Here is a 23,937-nt window from a genome sequence, read left to right on the forward strand (position 1 = left end):
CCCGTAACCTCTCTCTCTCTCTCTCCACTGCCATTATTGTCTCCTTCTGCACTTCAACCTATAAAATACTTTTTTGATCTAATCCAAAGTTTTTTAAATACGGGACCAATTTTATAGAATTATAGTTTTTGTCTACATTTAAGTCATTTGTGAGGGAAGCTTTTAAATCATTTATGTATATTTGCTTCTTTACAATACAATCGTTAGGAATGATGTGGTATAGGAAACTCGTTATCTCTTTGCAAGCCATGGTTGTTATTAAGGTGGGAGGTGACATAAATGTACTAAAGGGCCATTATGGTTCTACGAGATAGCCACACAATACTCTAATTATCAATCAATAATTGTTAAAAAGTAGTTCATATATTTCATAACTTTAATTAAAAAAAATTAAATATGAAAATTTAACGGTTTGAAAATTTTGAATTTATAAGAAAAATGAGAAAATTTTTGAACAGTTAAAATTGATGAGACTTTAATACATTATATATATAAAGTCTTTCTAATAAATACATTACTTATATATTAGCTTACATATTAAATCTGGAATTTTAATTTAATAAAATAAAAAATACAATAAAATGACAAATGAAAAATAAAAATTTTAAAAATTATAGAAAATGTCATGTGTCCAAATGAGAAAGAAGAAGACATGTGGCAAAAAGATTTTGATTTATTAGGGAGGAAGCTTGGAAATCTAATTTCAATATACTTGCGTCTTCTTCTAGTGTTTCAACTACTTCAATGGGACTCAATCAACTTCATGCATGTGGTGTTGAGTCATATACCATCCATGAATATCTTTGTTTTCCTTATTTCATCCCTAATCTTATGAGGACTAACTATGAGAAGGTATTGGAAAATTTTCCCATGTTGCAAAAATAAGATGTTGATTTCATTAATTTGTCCATATTGTTTTGCAAGTCATTGTATGGTTTATCCTTATATATCTGACAACATGTTTAATATCACATTGCTTGTGTTGTTAGACAACTCGTTTCTAATGTCAATTATGTCACTACAAGAATAATAGGCAATAGCGGCGACATTTTTAGCAGTGACGGACACTTTTAGCAGCAACATCAAGCAAACGCGTTTTTTGTCACCGCTAAAGGCTTATATTGGCGATCCGTGTCATTTCAACCATAACCGTTGATTTAGGCGATGATCAAACGACTAGGAGGACGTAGAAAACCTCGTGTTATTTTTCCTCCGGTCTGTCGCTGCTAAAAGCTATTCGTCGTCGCTATTGCCAGTTCTGCGATCCGCGTCATTTTAACCCCGTTCGTCGATTTAAGCGATGATCCAACGACGTAGGAAACCCTGGATTGTTTTCCCTCCGATGTATTGCCGCTAAAGGTTGCCCATCACCGCTAAAAAGTGTCGACAATAAAATCTGCTTTGTCTTCACTTTCTTCTCTGATATTCTGTTTCTTCTCTCTTCTCTCTGCTCACCATTGTCGATCTCATCGGAATTTCACCGAATTCTTCGATATTTCACCCCTCTTCCTCTCCATTTTTTCCCATTTTATTTTCCTTTTCTCTTCTCCCTACTAAATTTGGTTGTTGGAATTTTGAGATCCCCCCCCCCCCCCAATTTTTGTCGGAGTTTACCGTGATCACCACTGTTCATGACGAAAATTTGATAATTTTAATATTTTAGATGTGTATTTGTATGTGTATTTTGTGTTTGTAGATGTGGATATGTATTGGTATTTGCATTTGTATGTATATGTGTATCTTGAGTGTATTTTATGTATGTATATGTGTTTTTCTATGATCATTTATATGTATATGTGTATTTTGTATGTGAATTATGTATGTGTATGTGTTTTTGTATGTATATATGTATTTTGTATGTGTATTTGTATGTATAAAAATACATATAAATAGCGGCGACACCTTTAATGGCGACAAATAGTATTAGCAGCGACACGCCTTTAGCGGAGAATCACTTTTAGCGGTGACGAAAGACAATAGCAGCGACCAGTGGAGCATTAGCGACGGACCAACAACAACGACCATTTAACAGCGACAGGTCGCCGCTAATACCTTTAGCGGCGACATATTTGACCTTTAGCGGTCATGGGGGCTTTGAGGAGGGGCAAAGTGGGCAGCTGCACAGGACCCAATTTTTATCATTATATATTTTTATTTAAAAATTAAATTTTATAATAAAGATAATGACTTTTTTTCTTCTTGTTCGTCCTGGGCTTTTAATCAATTCTAGAGGTTTATATATGTCATGTGCTTGGCACAGGATTAACCTTACTCTTAGTTATATGCCAGTTTCTTGGGTTTAAGTTTTTTTTTTCGGTGTTGTGCAACACATATATATACATTATATTCTAGTTCTACTAAGGGATGGAAAATGTTATAGATAATGTTCCAATTTTAATTGTATTATCCAATAGTTGTTGAAAAGTAGGATTAAAAGTGTCAAAGTTATTAATGTTGAAGCTCCAGATTAGATATGCTAGAATTAACCGGATCTAGTGGTGGCCCAAAATCAAAAAGTGAAACCAAAAGTTTAGTTAGTGCTACTAATTGTGTGTTTGGTTATGAAAAATTGTTTTTATTTTCTAAGAAAATGCTTTCAGAAACTAGAGTTAAGTTTTCATTTTAGTTTTTCAATGAAAATGTGTTTGGTTGGAAACGATGGAATTTTCATTTTACAACTTAGAAATTTGGAAAACCTTAGAAAATTGTAAAACTCGTTTTTCTAGTTTACATACAAATTGGAAAACTGAAAATTTTCATTTTGCTTAAAAAACTTTGGAAAAATGAAAGACCGAACGTGTTTTCAAAATTTTCGTTTTTTCTTGAAAAATTTTCCTAGAAAACTAGAAAATTTCCACAACCAAACGCACCCTAAGGGTGTTTGGTTGTGGAAATTGTTTTCATTTTCTAAGAAAATGTTTTCAAAAAATAGACTTGAGTTTTCATTTTCAATTTTCAATGAAAATTTTAGAAAATACGTTTGGTTGAAACCGATGGAGTTTTCATTTTCCATCTTAGAAATTTAGAAAATTTAGAAAAACTGTAAAAATCACTTTTCTAATTTACATACAAATTGGAAAACTGAAAATTTTCATTTTCTTGAAAAATTTTGAAAAAATGAATGAACCAAACGCGTTTTCAAAATTTCTGTTTTTCTTGAAAAAATTTCCTAGAAAACTGGAAAATTTCTTACAACCAAACACACCCTAAGAATTTTGAGTTTTTACTTGGAATGATTATCTTTGCATGAAGTTTTATTTGCTATTTGTCATGATGTGCTACTAACCACCAATTACAAAATATAATGACTATTTCTAAGAATTTTAGAAATGAAGGGTGTGCTTCGGGTATAAATATCACCAAAGTTATTGCATTTGATATGGACGTTGAGCCTAAACTTACATTAATACATCGTGTTATTAGAAAAAGAAGAAAAAAAACAATTTGATGAACTAATAATGAACAAGAATTACAATCACACGAAGAGTATTTTAAGGTTCATTACTTTTAAGTAAAAGTGTTGTACATGAACCTTAAACAATTGATGAACTAATAATGAAAATGTTGTTGTGGATACGTCAATTGATTGTATAATATTTTCAACTAGTTTGCCTAAAGACGTTGTATATGATCGTAGATTCAAATGATTTTTTTTTAAGTAAAAGTGTTGTACATGATTTTTGCCTAATAATATAGAGTATACAATTAATATTTTCGAATAGTTGTATTATCTCTAGATAGAAGTTTTTCAAATTGAAGTTTTTCAAATTTGAATCAACGATTATAATTTCACATAACTAATAAAAATATATTTTAATTAATATTTATCTAAAATAATTGATTAATAATTTTGAGTTTTTACTATAAATGTTTAATTAATTTTATAACTGTGGTTTCCACGGGTTATAAACTAGTTAATTATATTATAACTATAAGACATAATAAGGTGAAACATGGCAAAAGAAAAATAAATTTTGCATTAATTATGAGGCTTAATATGGTGACATATGTCAAAAGGAGATTAAAAACTACTTTTTTATTAGAATAGGGAGAGGAGATAGTGACTAAGACATTTGTTGAAGTAATTTTCTTTCAGTTATTAGATTATTATAACAGAGCTGGCGATATTTATATCTTTGATGAACTTTTTCTTTCCCCTCATTCAGACTAAAATATATTTGGAAAGTCTTGTTGCTAAACCAAAAATTAAGAGCAACAATGGTTGCAATGGAAACGTCTTTAAAAAAAGATAATTTTCATCAACCCAAATATATATAATTATTAAACAAAATAACACACACGCACACCCCTTGGCAAACTCTGACATTTTCAAAATCTTTTTCTAATAACTCATTTACAAAAGTTCATTCTAGTGCTTATTACTATGTAAGTCATTCTCTCCACTACAAATCACCATTTTGTAAAGACTCAATTGAGATATTACAAAAGTCTTCCTATAACACCCTCCATTAGGAGCGTGCTAAGATGGTTTTTGTCATAGTGGGAATAAATCTCTTTTTAGGTTGCTGAGGTTATTTTGACCAAATAATGTTTGTATGATAAACTAATTTTTGTGTGAGAAACTAGTTGAGAGCTAACAAAATAATAGCATTTAGTAAAAGATTATTGATAATATAAATGATAATTATTAAATGGGACATTTAAGTATATAATTAAAATAACATGTAAGGGTATATTTAAAAAACTTATGGAAAAAAACACATGAGGTTATCACGAAGTTATTTCAAATACATTTTTTTTTTTTGAAAAAAAACTATTTTATCTACTTAAAAAATAATAGACTTAAAAAATATCAAAAAAGAAGTTTGAGAATATTACAAATAAAAAATCTAATCATCATGGATTCAAACAAACAAGATTACTACAAACAACATTCGACTATTCAAAAAAGATCGATGAATAGAAAAAGCAAAACCACGATTTTTTATTTAACATAGTTATCAAAGAGCAATTATTAATAACTGATTACTTATAACAAAATATCATAAAAAAAAAAAAAATCAATACAAAGTATCTACATAGTACATGGACAAAATTTGAACTTTCTCACCTCAAAAGTGACCAAAATCTTTAACAGAAACAAATAATAAAAACCTACAAATCAATCTACTAATATCCAAGTTTATGAGAGAATGAATGAATGCCCACTTTATATTATAACATTCAAAAATGGGGCTTTCATCATGACACAAAAAAAAAAAAAAAAAAAGTTTTACAAAAAGAAAAATCAACTTATGGAAGAGTAAGTTGTTGACTTATTGGGTTGTTGTTGTTGACTTTTCATTGCATATTTTAGTGCCGCTTAATATGTATCCACCACAAGCACTCATTTGCATGTGTGGATGAGTTCTTGAAGGAAGAACCTACGTCATAATATGTTTTTTTATAATAAAAAAGTGTTGGAAAATTAAATAATTTACAAATATGTGCTTATTGAACAATTAGAAGTAGAAAAAAACAAAAAACCTGATATTCACGTAGCCAAGGTTCTGTAATCTGTAAGCCAATTGCCATTTTCTCAACCTGAAGATTATGCATGCATGTTGCCAATGGCTGCAGTTAAACACAACTTCCATTAATGTCTGATTTTAAGAAAGCTAGAAAATTATATCACATTAAAAAAAATTAATAAAAAAAGATTTGAATAAGAAATGACCTGAAGATACTGATGGTAAATGACAAAAGGAGCTGAAAAGGATAAAAACGGTAACACCTCCTTCACAATACTCCAAGCATCCACATCTGGAGCAGCTATTATTAAGCTGCAACATATCAAATAATAACAGATTATTATTATTTCATAACATTTTTTTTCATGCATTTGTTCTACTACAACAGAAGACATGGGACAAGCTTTCTAGAATTATTTTTAATAATTAGTATGAAAAGGGCATTTACGTCTTTTGCACAAACAAAAGATTAGGAGCAAGTCCATGTCCCACTTTTATAGGTAGGCAAAAAAAACATGTCAAATGACAGGTGACATGTGACAAATGACAAGTGAAGTGACAAATGACAACTAAAGTAACAGACGACAAATGACAGGTAACAGACGACAAATGACAGGTAGACGACAAATGACAAATGACAGGTGACAGGTAACATATGACAAATGACAGGTGACAGACGACAAATGACAGGTAACAGACGACAAATGACAAATAACAGGTGACAAATGACAGATAACAGGTAACATATGACAGATGATAGGTGACAGATGACAAATGACAAATGACAAATGACAAATGACAAGTGACAAGTGAAGAGTGAAGTGACAAATGACAGGTGGCAAGTGAGAGATGAGAGATGAGAGGTCTAAAGTGGCAAATGACAAATGACAGGTGACAGACGACAAATGACAGGTAACAGACGACAAATGACAAATAACAGATGACAGATAACAGGTGACAGATGACAAACGACAAATGACAAATGACAAATGACAAATGACAAATGACAAGTGACAAGTGAAGAGTGAAGTGACAAATGACAGGTGGCAAGTGAGATGAGAGATGAGAGGTCTATCTTAAGTAACAAACATGACATAAGCAAATTGATGTGAACCTTGAAAATCCATTTTCCTTCCATGATCTGATAGCATCTTGAGGAGCTTTTTCTCCAGGTTTTGCAGCTTTATATACTTTTGAGGCTTCCATGCTACCCCCCTCCAAACTTAAAGATTCCAATACATTGGATGATGGATTATCATCATTACTATCATTTGCAGATTGAAGCATCACTTCATCTTCTTTCATATCTCCATTATTACAAAGTTCATCAAGAGACAACCTCACAATCCTATAACCAAAAAAAGAAAAGATTGATTGATTACTTTTTATATACTTTTCAATATAATAAACCTCTCCATCGAAAATCAAAAAGGGTGTGTTTGGTTTGTCGTTTGTGAGGTTGGATTGTCAGAATTGGAATTCGGAATTCCATTCCATTGTTTGTTATGTAGCCGAATGGACAGAATTGAATTCCATTGTAATACTTCAAAGCCTATGTTTGATGGAACTGGAATTGGAATTGGATGGAATACTTCACAGATTATTTAATTTGATGGAACTGGAATTGGAATTGGAATTGGAAGGTGATGTGATGTACCTTTTGTTAATTTCATCATTGAAGTTGAATATTCTGACAATCTCAATGGAATATGGAGAATCTCCACGATAAGTATTGCACACATAACCAGTACCTATTAAATCCACAACATTATTTAAAGTTTAAACAACCAAAAACAAATATTATTTATCTTCAAAAAAGTTTAGTAGCATAAAAAATAGGAATAAGGGTAAATGGGTCATTTTCTTTCTGCATTAAATCAAAAAGAAAACACTTGTATACTTTATATAGCTTATAGCTTACCAGATTAAGTCATGTTTCCCATTAAGTCCATTAAATCAAAAATTCTACAACAATTTTCTCCCTTTAAAAGAAAAATAATAGTTATAATTTATAAAATAACATAAAATCATACCTCCTAAACGCTCTGCAACAGCACCAGTAATTAAACCACCAATCATATCCACAACAAGAACATCAGAGTGTGCAGAAACATTAGCAAATGAGAGAAGAAGAGATAATGTGTCAACTCTCAAGAACCTGAGATTCATTCAGATATGCATAATAATTGATTAATCGATTCCAAATAATATTAACAAGAGATTGATGATTATTTAATTAAGTCACTGACGAAAGAAAGATGATATTATAATTATTTACCCGATTCTAGCTGGATACTTTTTGAAGTAAGTGTCACATATACTGAAAGAAATAAGATAAGAAAAAAGTCAACATGGGAAGATAAAGAAATCAGAACCTCAAACAATTTTCAAGAAAATAATATGATTTAGGGAATTAGGGTTATATGCAAAGTACTTTCATATATTTTTGACTTTGTGTATTATAGTTTTATTTTCAATTACCTTCGTGCAAAGGGGCGTCTCAAGAGTACTTTAGGAGCATACTTTTTTTGTTTCTTAAGCCTGTATTTTTCCTGCAGAGGGTAAAATCGTAAAAGTTCAGTATGCACTCTACACATGTAAGCATAGTTGTAAATTGTGAAGAACAATACTCACTTGTGAAAAAGACGTTTTATTCTCAAATGTTGCACTGTTGGCAATAAGAGCTTCAACTATAGCATTCCCACTTGCACCCTGTCTGGATTAAAGCTATATATAAGTCATATTTATCAATAAAAGAAAGCAATTTACAAAAGTCATCCCTTTAGTTTATCACTTTTTATGGATATGGTCCAAGAGGGCAAAAGAGTCATTTTATAAGAACTTGAAAGTGAGAGAACAGGTTCTAACCTTCGCATTCCTTCTATATCTTCACCAGTAAGTGTTTGAGCTGTATTATTATCAATCAATGCACGATTGTCTCTTGACTCTTCTTTTATGTCACATTCTTTCTTGTCTTCAGCATTATTATCTGATAGAAAAGAAAAGAAAAAAAGGGAAAAATCAATGTAATTGGTAGAATATATCAAGTTTCATGCTTATGGATCTATGTGATGGAAAAAAGTAAACAATGAATAAATATAAACAAAAGAAAGTAAACAAACCTTCTGCAGTTGAAATAATACGAGCCAATGAAGGACCATTTGCTCCATTCTCTACTTGAAATAAAGAACCAAATGGACACCCAATCAATGGCCGAAGAGGGTAATTCTTATTCCCAATTTTCACAATCCTACAAGAATCATCAATTCTATCATCAAAAAGCACATAGAAAAAGCTGAAGCAATCTCTCCATTCACAAAGATTGGTCAAATCTGATCCCCAATCTTCACTATCTTAAGCAAAATCGCACGTATAAAATGCTAATCTTCAACCAAAGCAATCATCATCAAAACGCATATTATACAAAACTGAAACGATGTCATCATTCAGAAAGAAGAGCGAATTTACGAAAATTTCCTAACTTGTAAAGAAAATTTAGTAATCCAATTTATATACTACAAGTATTAGATATGTAAATGTTGATGTTAATTTGGCAGCAAGATCCATATCGAATTCCTAAACTAAGATAACAGGTTCGAAATCAAAAATCAAAATGTAGGGTTGTTTGGAACCAATGGATTAATGACTTACGAGCCAGCAGTGAGACGAGAAAAAACGAGGCGATCACCATCGTTGATATCAAGCAAAACGCTGCAACCTTCCCAAGTTATTCTTCGGTTTTGATTTGAGTTGTCTTCTTGTTCAACTGCTGACATCTCTATTAAATGAAAAAAATTCCAAATTTATTGGTACAGACCACGATTCCGAGTTATTCAAATCGATGACACTCTACTCTTCGTTAGACTTTGACGTAGATAAACCCTAATTAGGGTTTTGACGCAACCGTTAGAAACTATCGTTGTCAAATCGTAAACTATATCCAACGACAGACAACAAGATCTATGCTACAAAAGGTAAACTTATAAAAAAAAATTATGTATATGTGTGATTTTTTTTTATATAATAATTATATTTTAACTAGTTTTAGCTTTTATATTGTATTAATGATTAATGATCAAATCAACTTTTTAATGCATGTATGTTAGCAAATATAAAAATATTGATACTAGTATTGTGGTTTTACATGTAAAAATATGTACTTTAAATAACTTAAAATATATTGTCATGATTTACATTTAATACCTTGCATTGGGTGTCTACAGATAATTATAGTTTCATATTGTAATACAAAATAATTATTGATTATATATTTATGTTTTCAAGATCATTCTAGAACAGGTCCGAGTCAAATAGAGCAAAGTTAAATAGAATTGAGTGTAAGAGAAAGAGATGACGTCCTAGAAGGAAATAGGAGGATAAACTAAGGCTTGACATGGATGAGTTTGCTCTTACTAAGGAGATGACCTCAGATAAAGTAGTTTGGAGGTAAAACATTAGTGTTAATTGATAGTCTCTCCACCTTACATGTCTTTGTTTTTTATCTTTATTTATTGATGATGATTTCCTACACTTATGGTACTTATCTGGTTTCCTACACTTATGTTACTTATCTGATTGTTCATGTATTGTTGCATTGCTCTTTATTGTTGGAGTTTCCCTTTTTGCAGGTTCTCAGATCAATATCTTTTTAAAAAAATACTCATGTTTATGTTTTATCGTACATTACGACTTAGTTTTCCTTTGATTTCCCTTTCTACACGTTTTTGTTGTGCACATGTCGAAGGTCATCTTAGTGACACAATCGATCTTCCGTCCTGAAAGACCCGACTATGGACTTATACCTCCTCATATCCCATTATAATGGAATTTTTGGGGTCTGTTTTTGTTGCTTTTTTTGTTTTTATCCATTTAGCAGTTGGGAGGTGAGAGACCAAATGTTTTTCTTTTTTCCCATTAAGTGTTATTTCAATAAAAAAAAAAGTTTGTTATTTTGATAAAATGTTAATAATTTTTGTATAAAGAATCATGTCATACTTGGAAATGTGGTGGGTAAGGTAGATCAAGAAAAAAAAGATCCATCGAAATCTCAATTTAAGTTCAATATTTACACATAAAATCTCGTTAAAAATGTCATTTTCATAAATATATGAAGGGTGTAGATGCATTTTTGGATGAAAATCGTTTTCATTCACCAAAATATAAGCCAAAATGCATGGTACTTCCAAACAACTCATTTATACATCTTACATCAAAGTGGAATCATGTATCATGATTGTCAAGTCAAAGGGAAGCCAGTAGTAGAAAGATACGAAGATATGTTGACGTATGGTTGAATAAAACATAAATAATATTATGCCAACCAATAGTTAGTAATATTTATTTATTAAACCTAATAAGCCCAAGGCTTTTACGTATTTGATATGTAGTGTGAACTATTCACTTTGGATACCCATCCGAATATTGGATTAGACCCAATAAGCCCAACGCTTTTACTTTTTTTTTTTCTTTTTTTGTGTAAAAAGAAAAAGAAATTAAATATACTTCACCTTTTGATCCTACCAATCCTCCTATCCATTTAAATGATAACATGTGTCCTATTAGTATCATAAAATATGATTAAATCTCATTAAATGAACATTAAATGTTATATATATCAACATTTTATTGGATATGGAGATATATAGGAATAAAAAATAAAAGGATATTTAATTTCTCAAAAAGAAACGAATTAAAAAAAGACAAAATTGCAAAAATGGTCCCTGTGGTATGCATTTTTTTGGGGTTTTAGTCCAAACCCCGACTTTTTTGGCTTCGTGGTCCTTTTGAGCTAGTTTCATTGCGTTTTTAGTCCCTATGAATAGTGAAATGACTGTAATACCCTTGGGTTATTTCTTTTTCATTTATTTTTTATTTCTTTTTAAATCTAATACTAATATATTTATTTTAATAATTAATAAATTAAGAAGGGGCCCTCTCTCTCTCTCTCTCTCTCCTGTACGAATCACCCTCCCAGTTCGTCTTCTCCAACCTATTCTTCTTTACTCGTTTACCCTTAACTCTTTTTTTCTCTCTATCGCAATGGTCGTGTTCTTACTGAAATTAAATTAGTGGATCTTCTTCTCCATCCTCACCAGAGCATACTCCGATTCCAATTTAGGGTCCTCAATTTAATGGAGCTTCTTAGTAAGGATCTGTTTTCGATGAAGAAACAAACGAACAGATGGAAAATTTGGAATCTCCGGTGAGGCTGAGAGATCACGAAAAAGGGCAGGCGTCGACCTCCGACGACCCTCGTAGATTCAATCTTCGTCTGATCGGGAGGGAGAAGTACGAACGAAATCAGCAAATGAGGTGGTCGGGTGGGGTTTAACAGATTGCGAAGAGGGAATAGTTGATACCAGACGAGCCATCATCTTTGACCTAGTCATCGTCTTCATCTGATTGGAATGGAAATCATACAGAGTGGTCAAAAGTGGTGGTTCGGCGGTGACTGAAATCGATGAAGAAGAAGAGGGGTTGTTGGATTTCCGACAGCCCTTCTCTTGTCTGTTCGTTTCCGACTAAGGAGAAAGGGGAAGGGAAGACTTCGGCCCTCACCTGTTTGAGAAAGAACTGGATAAAATCAGAAGTCGAGTGGAGGCATAGGACCTCGTCTTCATCAGATTGAAGGAGAAGAAAATGAGAGCAAGGACATAAGGTGTTTGGGGGTTGAGCTTCGACGGGAATGGATCTGTTGGAGGTTGGGATGGAGGCAATAAGCTCCTCTCTCTCATCTTCGTGTTTTCCAGCAATCGGAGGACCACCCACCTCCGGTGTGTGAGTCTTGGTAGTCTAATGAAGAAGAAATGGGGACAAAAATAGCAAGTATCAGGGGTGTTTGTATGGTGCTAAACGAAGAAGAAAACAGGAGAGAGAGAGAGAGAGAGAGAGAGAGAGAGAGAGAGAGAGAGATGTGGACCCAAATTAATTCTTTATTTTCTTTTTCATTTAAAGTAAATAAAAAAATATAAAAAAAATAAATTAAAAGGGCATTATAGTCATTTCAATTTTACGAGGGACCAAATTTACATACAAATATGGCCAAAAGGACCACGAAGCCAAAAAAGTCGGGATTTGGACTAAAACCCCAAAAAAATGCATACCACAGGGACCATTTTTGCACTTTTGTCTTAAAAAAATAGATAAAAAGGTTTATCCATTAAAATTCAACGTTGTCTCTTACCAAAAGGCAAAGGCAACCTTCATAGCCCATTTTATCTTCTATCAAATCTTACAAATTTAATTAAATTACACCTTTAGAATAACTAAAAATATACTTTTTATTATAACTTTATTTGGATTATTATGAGCTTTTATCAAGTTTAATTGCTTATTTAATGAAGTTAAAAGAAAAATCACAACATAATACTCAAATATGCAAAGTTAAAACTACAGAATATATTTACATATAATATACAAACTTCATGTTAATAACCAAACATACTCTAAATCTCATAATAAAATACCAAATATTGGAATTAATTATATGAAATGATTAAAACTTAAACGGATTTGAACAATGCCAAATTCGAGCATTAAAAAGCTACTGTACTATATATATACAAGAAGACATAAACCCAAAAGAATAAAGTAAAAAAAACATGGGCAAAAAGGTAAATTCACATACCATTTTGGGTAAAGAACTAAATATATATAAAGGCCAAAAAAGAAACCCAAACGGAAAGGTGGTTTGTTTGTGTTGTATTCGTGTGTGTTTGTATGTGTAGACACGAAAAACATGGGCAAAAAGGTAAATTCACATACTTTTAACTACTTTTCACAGTACTAATAGTAATAGACCATGTGTCCTTTTCAAAACTGATGATCCCAACAAGTGCACCTGTATCATCAAATATGAATATTTTCAATTTTTATTTAAGGGCTAAATGCAAGAAATAACATTTTTTTTTGCATATTTAAAAAAAATTAATAAATAATAAAAATAGGGTAGCAATGTATAAGAGAATCTACCTTACTCAATGTGCTTTCAAAGATTCTCCACTTAATTCTCTTCTAACCAGCTCCAAGATTTCAATAACCTGAATTAGAATGGAGGGGTAATATTGTAATTTTGTTCTTTTTTTTGTTGTATTGCTTTGAATTTGGGTTAAATGCGCATTTATGCAGCAAAGTTGTTTTTATACAAAATATCAACACAAGTTTCATATTAAGACAAAAAAAATGCAATTTAATTGTTGTCAGTTGCATATATTGGTAAAAATGTGAAACATTTTGGGGTAAATTAGTAAAAGAAGCAAACACAATATTGCATAAATTGGTAAAATGATGAAACATTGCATATTTCTATTTTTTTTTAAAAGCCACTTTATTGTATAAATTGGGGAGAATGTAAAATTTTGATGCATAAATATGTATTTAACCTTTTAAACTTCTATTTATCAGTAACACATTTTTATACGGATGATAATGATATTATCCTTAAATAAAAATTACAGTTTTACCCCTGAGTAATGTTGCAAGACTGGAGAGTAATGATCAAGAGCTATATATATCTTCTCAAGAAGCCCTAAAAGTGTTTCAACTTCATCTCCCAAAAGATCAACCTGAATCCAAAAGAAAATTAAACTTATTACATTTTGAAATTTAATAAAGTTTTATTTAATGCAAGTCTTTTTAGCAAAAAAAAAATGAAGTGATAAAGAAAATTTGTTTGGCTATATATTAAATATATATAAAATACATTTCAAACAAACATGAGATATGTTTATATGTAACTTGTTTAATGGTGTAACTGTATTGTAATTTGATTTGAAGTTTACTTTTTATAAAATAATATTTTTTGTCTTTATTTATCAATTTGATAATGGAATGCAATCACTCATTCCATTCCATTCCTTTGTGAGTTTATTCCATCAATCTTAATAGGAAAATAATCAGTTTATTTCCATATAAAATAAATTTATTTGCCAATACCACTATTCTTACCAAAAATAACCCTATAATATCAAACTAATGAATAAAGGTAATAAAATCTTAGATATCTTGTGAAGGTAATATTTAATAGCAAGAAAAAAGAAACTGCTATTTGCTTCAAGAACATTTAAAAAAAAAAAGAAAGAAAAAAAAAACTTACCTCATCTTCAGCCATTTGAAGATCATTACATTTTGTTTCAAACTTCTGTTTGTATAAAATCCCCGTTTTTTTAAGTACACTAACTTCCTTGATGAAAGAACTCAATTCAGATCTTGATTTTTCCAACCTAAACATTTAAAAAAAAAGGAAATTGATTATATCAAAGATTGTATATATGAAAGAACAATAAAGATAAAGTTAAATACCTTTTATTATTATCTGAAATATCCCATGTTACCCTTCTTTCAAAATCACCAATCTTTGATGATAATTCATCAACAAGAACAACTATGGCTTCCATTTGCTTCCTATGTTCTTTCTCTTTCATTTCAATCAATGACATTAAACTCTGTTTCTCATTTGAAACATCAAGAACCATGATTTTGTAATCATTCAATGCTTTTATCTCTTTCATTGATAAATCAACTTTTTCTTTAAGGGAGTTTATTTCCATTCTCTGAGATAAAACTTTCTCTTGTGCTTTTGAAAACTTGTCATTGATTTCATCCACCTCTTTGTTTTTCTTCAACATCAATGTTTCATGCCAATTTGCTTGTTTTCTTAAATTATTACACTCGTTTAAAGCTAGTTCAGATTGCTCTTTTTCTTTTGTCAATTCCCTTTCTACCCTTTCCTTTTCTTCCACTAATTTTGCTCTCTCTTCACCTTCCAATATCATTTCAACCTCCCTTTCCTTTTCCTTCTTTTTGTTGATGCTTATATATTCTTCATGTAAAGTCTCAATCTTTTTCTCAGCATCAGTTAAAGATTCTTTGAATACAGTCTGCAACAGTTCTTCCATAAATAAAGATTCCATAAATGTGTCTTCAACTGCAGAAACACTAGAATCTTCAGCACCAGATCCTAATAGAGCCTCATATATATCATGCATTGCGATAATTTCCACCTCTGATTCTTCTTTCATGTCTTGGAATTGACAATTTAGCCCTCCAACAACACATTTGTATACATCTTCAACAATGGAAGCTTCTATACATGCATCTGTTATTAAAGATTCATGGGTCTTCACCATTTTTTGGAAATGTGTATCAGATGAAGAAAGTTGGGATTCGAGATGCTTTACTTCATCATTTTTAACAATAAGTGCATCTTTAAGATGATTGTTTTCTCTTAAAAGGGTGTTAAGTGTTTTATTTAGAATGTCAATACTAACAACACCATCACCCTTTCCAGGAAACTCATCACTTTCAGAAAGAATTCCATCCAATTTGGAAACAACTTCCGGAATCTTCCTTTTTAATGTTTCAAACTCTTTAGGGAGGACAAAAGAGCGCCTTTCACTCAGGTATTTCCCCTTTAAACTAATATAGGCTTCAGTCTTCTTCTGAATTTCGGATTCATGTTCCCTTTTCATCTTTGAAATTGTGTTGTTGAAAAACTTCACTAATTGCTCCTTGTTCATGTGGCTTAATTGAGCTGCATCAAAACTATCAGGAACATCTAAACCTTCAGTTGACTTTCCACTTTCCTCCCATCTTGAAGAAAGTTGACTCCTTAAAGAGTTTCCATGAGTATTATCAAAATCAAAAGAACCATGAGAGAGCAAATTCCCTGATTCATGATGTGGGAGCAACTTTGTCAATGCATCTAACTCATTTCTTAAAAGTGAAATGTTACTAAATTTCTCAGCCAAATCCATATTTTGATCCCAAATTGATCTTATAGAAGTCTGCATTACCATATCTTCAAGTTTTCTTTTCAATTCATGCTCTTGTTGACATTTACTAAGTAAAGTTTTAGAAAATTTATCCACCAATCCACATGCATTGTTCATCACCATTTCAAGATTATCCATTGTTTTTTCCAAACCCACACCATTTTCATACTTCTCCTCTTTCAAAATCCCACCCAGCCCCACTATTTCATGACAAGATCCATTTCTCTTAAGTTTACAACCCTTCACACCCTCAATCTGCTTCCTAAGCTTCTTAAACTCATCTTTAGCAGAATTTCTTAAGAAAACCAATGATTCTTTTAATTCATCATCCTTCACATAAGCATCTTCAGAACTAACCTGAATAGTTTCTTGTTCATTGGTTCCTTGTAACAACCAAGACTCGTTTTGATCTTCTTCTCCATTCATATTATGAAATTGCAGAGACCTCTTTAAGATTGCAAGCTCTAAGTCTTTTGCCTTTAGCTTTTCTTCTGCCTCTTGTTCAACAGCACTAACCATTCCCTTTATCACAGAATCACTCACCACTCGTGCAACTCTTAGTCGATTATCAATGTCTTCCATCATTGAATCCAGATCTTCCAAAAACTCAACATTGAAACTGTCACTGTGTTCAACACCAATCCCAGCTTGTTTGGGTTCGAATCCATTAGCAAATGAAGTATGCCCATTCATATCATTAACTCCATCAGTGCTATGAAAAGCCATCTCTTGACTCTCCATTTAAATAGATTATACCTGATAGAATATATTAGTTCGTAATTACACCAACCCACGACTCAAACAACAAATAATCCAAAAGTCAACACGTACGATTTTGCTGACTAATAAAAAACAACTAGCCTACAACATTCGGATTATTTGAAATCGAACATCATTAATAAGTACAAAATAACCAAAAACGCGAACAAATCAAAGAAATCGAGCTTGAAATTACAGCAATATTGCGTTAAAATTTGAAGAATTTCATCTTTAAGGGTACAAAATCCTCGACTAAATCTAGAAATAACTGAGCTCAATCTCTTCACGTCGCCATTACACACACACCAAACTGGAAATTGAAGAGCACTTAAAACAATTTTAAAGAATAAAAAAAGGAGTCATGAACACTTACAGAGTGAAGCTGATAATTAATCGCCAGCAGAGCTGAATTTATTTGGAAATTTAGGTTTGAGCTATCTGAGACGCTAACTGAAACCTCACACGTCTCTCTGTTGTCTGAATTTAGGGTTTGTTAGACGAGAGGGAATTTCGGTGTTTTCAGAAGAGAGAGAAGCGGGAGTGATAAAAGAATTGGGAAAAGGCATAGCAGGCCCCTGTTCTTTTATTTGTTTACATTTTATACTACTTTCTTTTGAGATTTGCCATTTTGTTCCGAATTGATTCGTTGTCATTTGTGACAATAAGATGTAATGATTGCTACACTTTTATTGTTCTTTTTCGTATTTTATGTAAAGTTATTGATTATAATTTACATAGCTATATTTTTGTAATTATATTATTTTATTTGATGGCCACTCATGTTATCATATTAAAAATTAAAGCACTTATAATCCAGTTAACAGTTCAACAAATATTATTTTCACATCATTCACTAAATACTTGTTAACAAAAAACATATATTTAATCATAATCATCATTTTTTTATATAATTAAATAATCATTCGGCTCTTCTATTTCATTGTTATCATACACATTTCATTAAATACTCATTGAATCATAGACACCGGCTTATTCAACTTTTTTTAGAACGGTTAAATTGCATCACACTAAGCTCTAATAGAGAGCTAGAGCAAAAATGAAAAAAATTACATCACAAAATTTAAAATTGGATTATGAAGCCAATGTAACATCCAAAAAATGAGAATAAACATTTTCATTTTAAAGACATAATTTCATAAATACAAAGTACCAAAACATTGTTTCCAAATCATAATAAGTCAAATATCAAATCAAATTATCCATCAACATAACAACGGGATGAGGTGTATAATCACGCTTTTATTTTTCTCCGCTCATCAGAAGTACTTGAAACAGTGAAATCCAAAATTATAAGCCAAGTTTAGTGAGTTTCTCAAAATACATCACATCATAAACAAATATAAATACAATACAAGCATGCATACAGGGTTTGTTGGTCTTTAACCTCAAACCAGCCATATTGGTTTTGTTGGTTTACAGCACAGAGTAGTATCACTTCAACCCAACCGCTTAGGTTTTGTTGGCATGTGGCCTCAACCCAACCGTCCAGGTTTGTTGGCGCATGTCACACCTCCGGCCGACGACGTAAACGTCAAGGTGTGCAACGTAAATCAGTGATCACGGTTATCGAACATACATTGAACGGTACAAATATAATCTTCTATTATTAATGAAATAGAAATTACATTGACAAGACCATTGTTAAATCGAGACACACGCTTAACAATCCGGCGTTTACAAATGTATAATAAAGATAACAGAGAGTCTTCTGAGCGAACACTTACGACCTACTAAATAACCTGAGAATACATGCATTTAAAATACGTCAACAAAATTGTTGGTAAGTTCTACAGGTTTTGACATAAAGTATTTTTATAATCAAATTGTTTTGTAAAATTTATCTGGTTAACCGGCTTTTATAAATTTGTATCTTTCTATCAAAAGTATAAAAATAAATGAGTTTTGAAAGTGTATTTGTACTCATTTAAAAATATCGTTTGCTCAAATCCATGAATACACCATTTACTAAATATATAAGTAAATCAAACTTATAACAAATTTTTACGGTTCTCATGACCAAAATATTTTATATAAGGATTTGAATACCAATTTATATAAAAGAAAGTCATGTCACTATTTGTGAAAACATAAAATAGCCATGTTTACCCTTGAAACCTTGTACAAGCATTCGTATAATTCATATATAAAACTCATAAGTTTCGAGTTTATAAACTTTGTAAATTCGTCGTAGTATTAATTAAGTATCATCTTACTTAATTTAGAAACTGACACTTAACCAGTAGGGCAAACTCTTCCCCACATAAATATTGTGCTTTCGCACAAAAACAAAATAGTTTATATAAATAACTTATTTTATGTAAGTTAATAAACATCGTTCAGTCGTGTCTTGATATTAATTAACTATTCTATGACTTAATTTCTGGTATTAACTATTATATGGCTTAATTTTTGGTATTAACCTGGGATCTATAATGAGGTCATAATCAAAATGTAACGAACGCCTCTGTACCAGCACTTGTAAGTTTTAGTGCTGAAAGTCCACACCCATGATTATTTACTGTCGTGGACTTTATCATTTAGGAAACGCCAATGTTCGTTTCGACTCGTCAACCAATGGTTGTAGCTGGTAACCGATGACGGGATGTCAACCCATATAAGTCTCCAATACTGAACTTATACCTAGCGTTCCTCATTCCATACTGATTAATGGTTATGACACAGAGGACTTTCTGTAACACTCCAAATCAGGTAAACCATTCTAACCCTTTTTAATGATTTAGTTTGCAAAAATGGTCCCTTTTTGTACGTTGGGCTTACCTAAGGGTACGCTTAGCGTACTATGGAGGAAGGATCGCGAAGGTGTATTGCGTACGCGACAGAGGACCAAAACCCTAATTTTCGGACTTAACACCTATTTAAGCATCCTTAAGTCATTGGGACTAAACCCTAATCCGCCTCTAGAGCCTCATTTCATCCGTTTACCTTAGTTTTCCTTTGAGAGTGTGATTTTGGAGCATATAAGTGTGTTGGTGGCCATTTTGGAGCTTATTTAAGAAGAAGAAGTTAGTGAGCAAGCTTGAAGTGGCATTGTGATTCAAGAATCTGCATCTAGTTTACCTTGAAGAGCTTCTGGAGGTACAAAGTCCTGATCTTGCCATCTTTATTCATTAGATCTAGTTAGGGTTTTCCATATTGTCCCTTTTGTTGGTTCTTGGACCTTCTCTTGAGAGCTGAGCAACTCCAGAGACTGAAATGGTTAAAGTTGAGCTTTGTGAGCATGTTAGATGCATAAAGGTGCTAGCTTGAGGGTTATCTAGACTACATGCATGAGTTTGAAGCTTTAAATGAAGTCCTAATGTGAATAATGAAGTTTTGAAGTCCCATATCGCATGCAAGGGCATAAAGTTGCCAACTTTATGCCCTAGAACATCTTAATGAACTCATACATGATTTTGGACGTGATAACATCAAGTATTAAGCACTTAATGTAAGTATATGCCTAATATTCTTGTACGTTGGGCGTAATATAGCGTACGCAGCACGTACAGCTCAAGGACTCCGTACACTGAGCATACAGGAGTGGTACGCAAGGCGTACACACTCAGATGGGTTTGGGCTTGTAAGCCCTTTGGGCCTTAAGCAATTATCGGGCTTGGTCATGATTTGAGTTAGTGGTCCAATTTATCCGTTTTGGGTCATGGTTGTTATGGTTGGGCCTTATTGGTCCATGAGGCCCATTAATAGTTTTGGACATGGACTTTGGGCTCATTAGAAATGGAAGACTCTTGGGCCATTATGAAAGGACTTGGGCTTGGGTACTTGGATTCTTTAATTAGATTATATTCAACCCTAATTTTGGGATAATGATATTGTTGTTCAGCATGGGTGGTTTCGGACTGTTAGGAGAGCAGCTTTCGGATTCAGCAGACAGAGGTGAGTCTCCTCACCATACCAATGGGTCTAAGGCACCAGGGTCGGCCCATTATAGGATATGTGGATTGTTAGATGATTATGTGTTATGTTGGTCTGACATTTGTATGGAAGACCCTGAGGGGTTCCCGTGGCAGTAGATTAAGACCATGTGGGGGTTCCCATGACAATTAGTGTAAAACCTTGGAGGGTTTCCATGGCATCCTAGCATGACCATATGGTTGGTTCGTATGATAATTCTTTGGTTAGCGAAGACCATGTGGGGGTTCCCATGGCAGGTATTTGAGACCATGTGGGGGGTGGCAAGTAGTTAAGACCATGTGGGGGTTCCCATGGCAGTGGGTTAAGACCACGTGGGGGTTCTAGTGGCACCTAGTGTACGACCTTGTAGGGATTCCATGGCATCCTTATATGTTTGTATTCATGGCTTATGTGGTTTGTGTAGCTAATATAGCTAATATGGATTATATGATTATGTGGATTGTGTGGGGCATGCTCTGGGGAACTCACTAAGCATTAACTTACAGTTTGTTGATTGTTTCAGGTACTTCAGAGCCTAAGGGCAAGGTCAAGGTTTGATGACACGACATGCACTCTCTGGCATTTTATATGGGGACACTCTGATATTTGAAATAAAATGTTGATGTAATGGATTTTTAAAACAATTTTCATTGAGATTTCATATTTTATGGGAATGTTTTGATTAATTAAAAATGAAAATTTTATTTGGAAATTTTGGTCGATACACTTTCCACTAAGATGTACGGTTTTAGTATTGTGACAAACATAGCCCATGCAGCTTAAGAAATGATCCTAACTCATAAAGCTTTTAGAATAAATGTAGCTCATACAGAACGTACCGTGGGTGTGATGGATCCTAACAATGATTCTAGGCATCCTAGTCCTAAACTTTATGATACAAGACTCTTGAATGCTTATAATTCTTTGGTGTCTAGGAATTATTTGATTTAAGTTTTTTGGTATTTGATGCGACATCCCCATTTTCACGGCCACAAAATACCGATTTTGTTTATGCTTTATAAAAATCAAAGTACCCCTTTTAATAAAAATGTTACGGAATTTGTTCCCAGTAAAACATGAGACCCCAATTATTTTATCGGGCCCACAAGGGCCCGCACCATGGTGACCGGCATGTCTGACTGTGTGAAAACCTGAAATTTCTATTTTGTACAAACATTATCAAGTCAATAGAAGTCAGAACAGTTGCAGTAAATTTTAAGACTTTTTAGAATAAGTTTGAGTATTTCAGGATTTACACTTAAAGAGATATTAGGAGAGAGGATGCACTAGGGATTCGTGCAAACTCTATTATTCCATAGCTTCATGATATTAGAGTTCAATGTCTGAATAAAATATTTTCTGCCAAAAACCCCAGGAGTATTTATATGATTTTGAGCCATAATTATTCATTTGTTACATTTCCAACTAGAGAAAAGCCAAATTCTCTCTCACAGATCTTCGGACTTTCGTCCCAAAATGTGAGTACTTCTATCTAGTTGTATTATATAGCTTATTATGTTCTTAATAACCTAGAAATCATATCAAAACATCAAGATTTAAGAGTTTACGGCCCAAGAAGTTCTTGGACCGTAAACCCTTCTTTAAGGGGCAAATGAGTGCCTAGTCCTTTCCTTGTGCAATGAAACTATGCTAGGCTTGTATCTTAGTGTGTGTAGGACTAGAAAACAACCAAGAACACCAAGAGTAAGGTGTTCATGTCCCAAGAAGTTCTTGGACCGTGAACTCCAAACTCAAGGGCCAAAAGGTGCTTTAAACCCTCCAAAAGCCTTGGACACTAGCCTAGATTCACTCTTAGTTAATTTTGTTGGATTAGTGTCTAAGTCCACAACTATTTTGGTATGTACTTGACCCGATGGTGCATGGTCCTTTTGGGTTGCCTTCACCAAAGCAACTTGATAGGATGAATTATGGAGAGAAAGGATTAATTATGATTTATTAATATATTATGAGAATAATATATTAAAGGAGAAATCATATTGTTTAATTAATGTTAGTCAAGAATTAATAAGAATTAAGTTTGTGACTAAAAGACATTAATTAAACTTAAGGGACTAGAACTGTCAATTGTGTGATAGTTGAATATTGAGCTAATGGACTCCTTATTAAAGGGGTGGACGAATTCTATGGGAAAACCCATTAGAAATCGTCCAAAGGCCTTTAAGAAAGGGGTTCATGGGTTGCTTAGGGCCTAAGCATCCAAATTAGGGTTTCCTTGTTAGATAACCCTAATAGTCTCACTATTTAAGGAACCCTTAAGCCCCAAAAACGTGGTGAACTTGTTCTTTAGGGTTTCCACACGTTTTGGGCAGCCTCCTTCTCTTCTCCTCTTCATCCTCTTGCTCTTGGTGTTTGTGAGCCATTAGAGGAGTGACATTTGTGACTCTAAGCTTTCTAAAGTCTATACAAGAAGGATTTGAGATTGTTATTGCTACATAACAATCAAGGTATGATCTAAACTCTAATTCATATGTTATATTGATTAGATATAGGGTTTTAAGTCTTGGATTAAAAGCATGTACAATAGAGAAACCTAGATCCAAGCATTAGGGTTTGCTTGAGCACATATGATGTCTTTTGGCTAAAACTCATCAGTGGTATCAGAGCCTTGATTGGTTTCTATTGTATTGATGCATATTTGATCGAAATCAGCACTGAAAATCGAATTTTTTGGATTTTGAGTGTTTGACTCGCCGAGTCACTTGGTGCACTCGCCGAGGTAGCTGTATTCGACGAGTCCAGGTCCAGACTCGACGAGTCAAAACGTCTGACAGCTAATATTCGCGATTTTCTTCCTGTTTTGGCTTTGGATAATTACCTTAAATATGTTTTTGTCATAAAATTTGAATTTTATCAATATTTGGTGATTATCCTTACCTAAATAGAAGATAATTGTCAAAATTTAGATGATCACTTGTTTTATTAGATAAAATTTGATTATTTGTAATTAAGATTTGAATTATCTTGTGAAAAATTTTAATTTT

The 23,937-nt window shown here is 32.5% G+C and overlaps 2 protein-coding genes across 2 annotated transcripts; both read right to left on the reverse strand.

Moving 5' to 3' along the window:
* Window positions 1-5,047: 5,047 nt before the first annotated feature.
* On the reverse strand, window positions 5,048-9,424 carry LOC145086085 (eukaryotic initiation factor 3 gamma subunit family protein). Its single transcript, XM_079023812.1, has 12 exons — window positions 9,123-9,424; window positions 8,594-8,721; window positions 8,340-8,460; window positions 8,106-8,187; window positions 7,953-8,023; window positions 7,750-7,791; window positions 7,505-7,629; window positions 7,129-7,222; window positions 6,586-6,819; window positions 5,678-5,783; window positions 5,488-5,574; window positions 5,048-5,384 (listed from the first exon to the last, which is right to left on the reverse strand). Exons 1-12 carry the CDS (start codon window positions 9,245-9,247, stop codon window positions 5,277-5,279), a joined length of 1,323 nt encoding a protein of 440 aa, XP_078879938.1. The 5' UTR covers window positions 9,248-9,424; the 3' UTR covers window positions 5,048-5,276.
* Window positions 9,425-13,075: 3,651 nt separating this feature from the next.
* Window positions 13,076-17,550, reverse strand: LOC145086087 (myosin heavy chain-like protein). The gene is made up of 6 exons (XM_079023813.1): window positions 17,376-17,550; window positions 14,772-16,999; window positions 14,566-14,692; window positions 13,934-14,035; window positions 13,443-13,510; window positions 13,076-13,311 (listed from the first exon to the last, which is right to left on the reverse strand). The coding sequence occupies exons 2-5, from the start codon at window positions 16,982-16,984 to the stop codon at window positions 13,448-13,450; spliced, it is 2,505 nt and encodes an 834-aa protein (XP_078879939.1). The 5' UTR covers window positions 16,985-16,999; window positions 17,376-17,550; the 3' UTR covers window positions 13,076-13,311; window positions 13,443-13,447.
* Between the last annotated feature and the right edge of the window lie 6,387 nt (window positions 17,551-23,937).

Source organism: Lactuca serriola, chromosome 2 (genome assembly GCF_051521515.1).
Source record: "Lactuca serriola cultivar US96UC23 chromosome 2, Lser_US96UC23_V15, whole genome shotgun sequence".
NCBI classification, from domain to species: domain Eukaryota; kingdom Viridiplantae; phylum Streptophyta; class Magnoliopsida; order Asterales; family Asteraceae; genus Lactuca; species Lactuca serriola.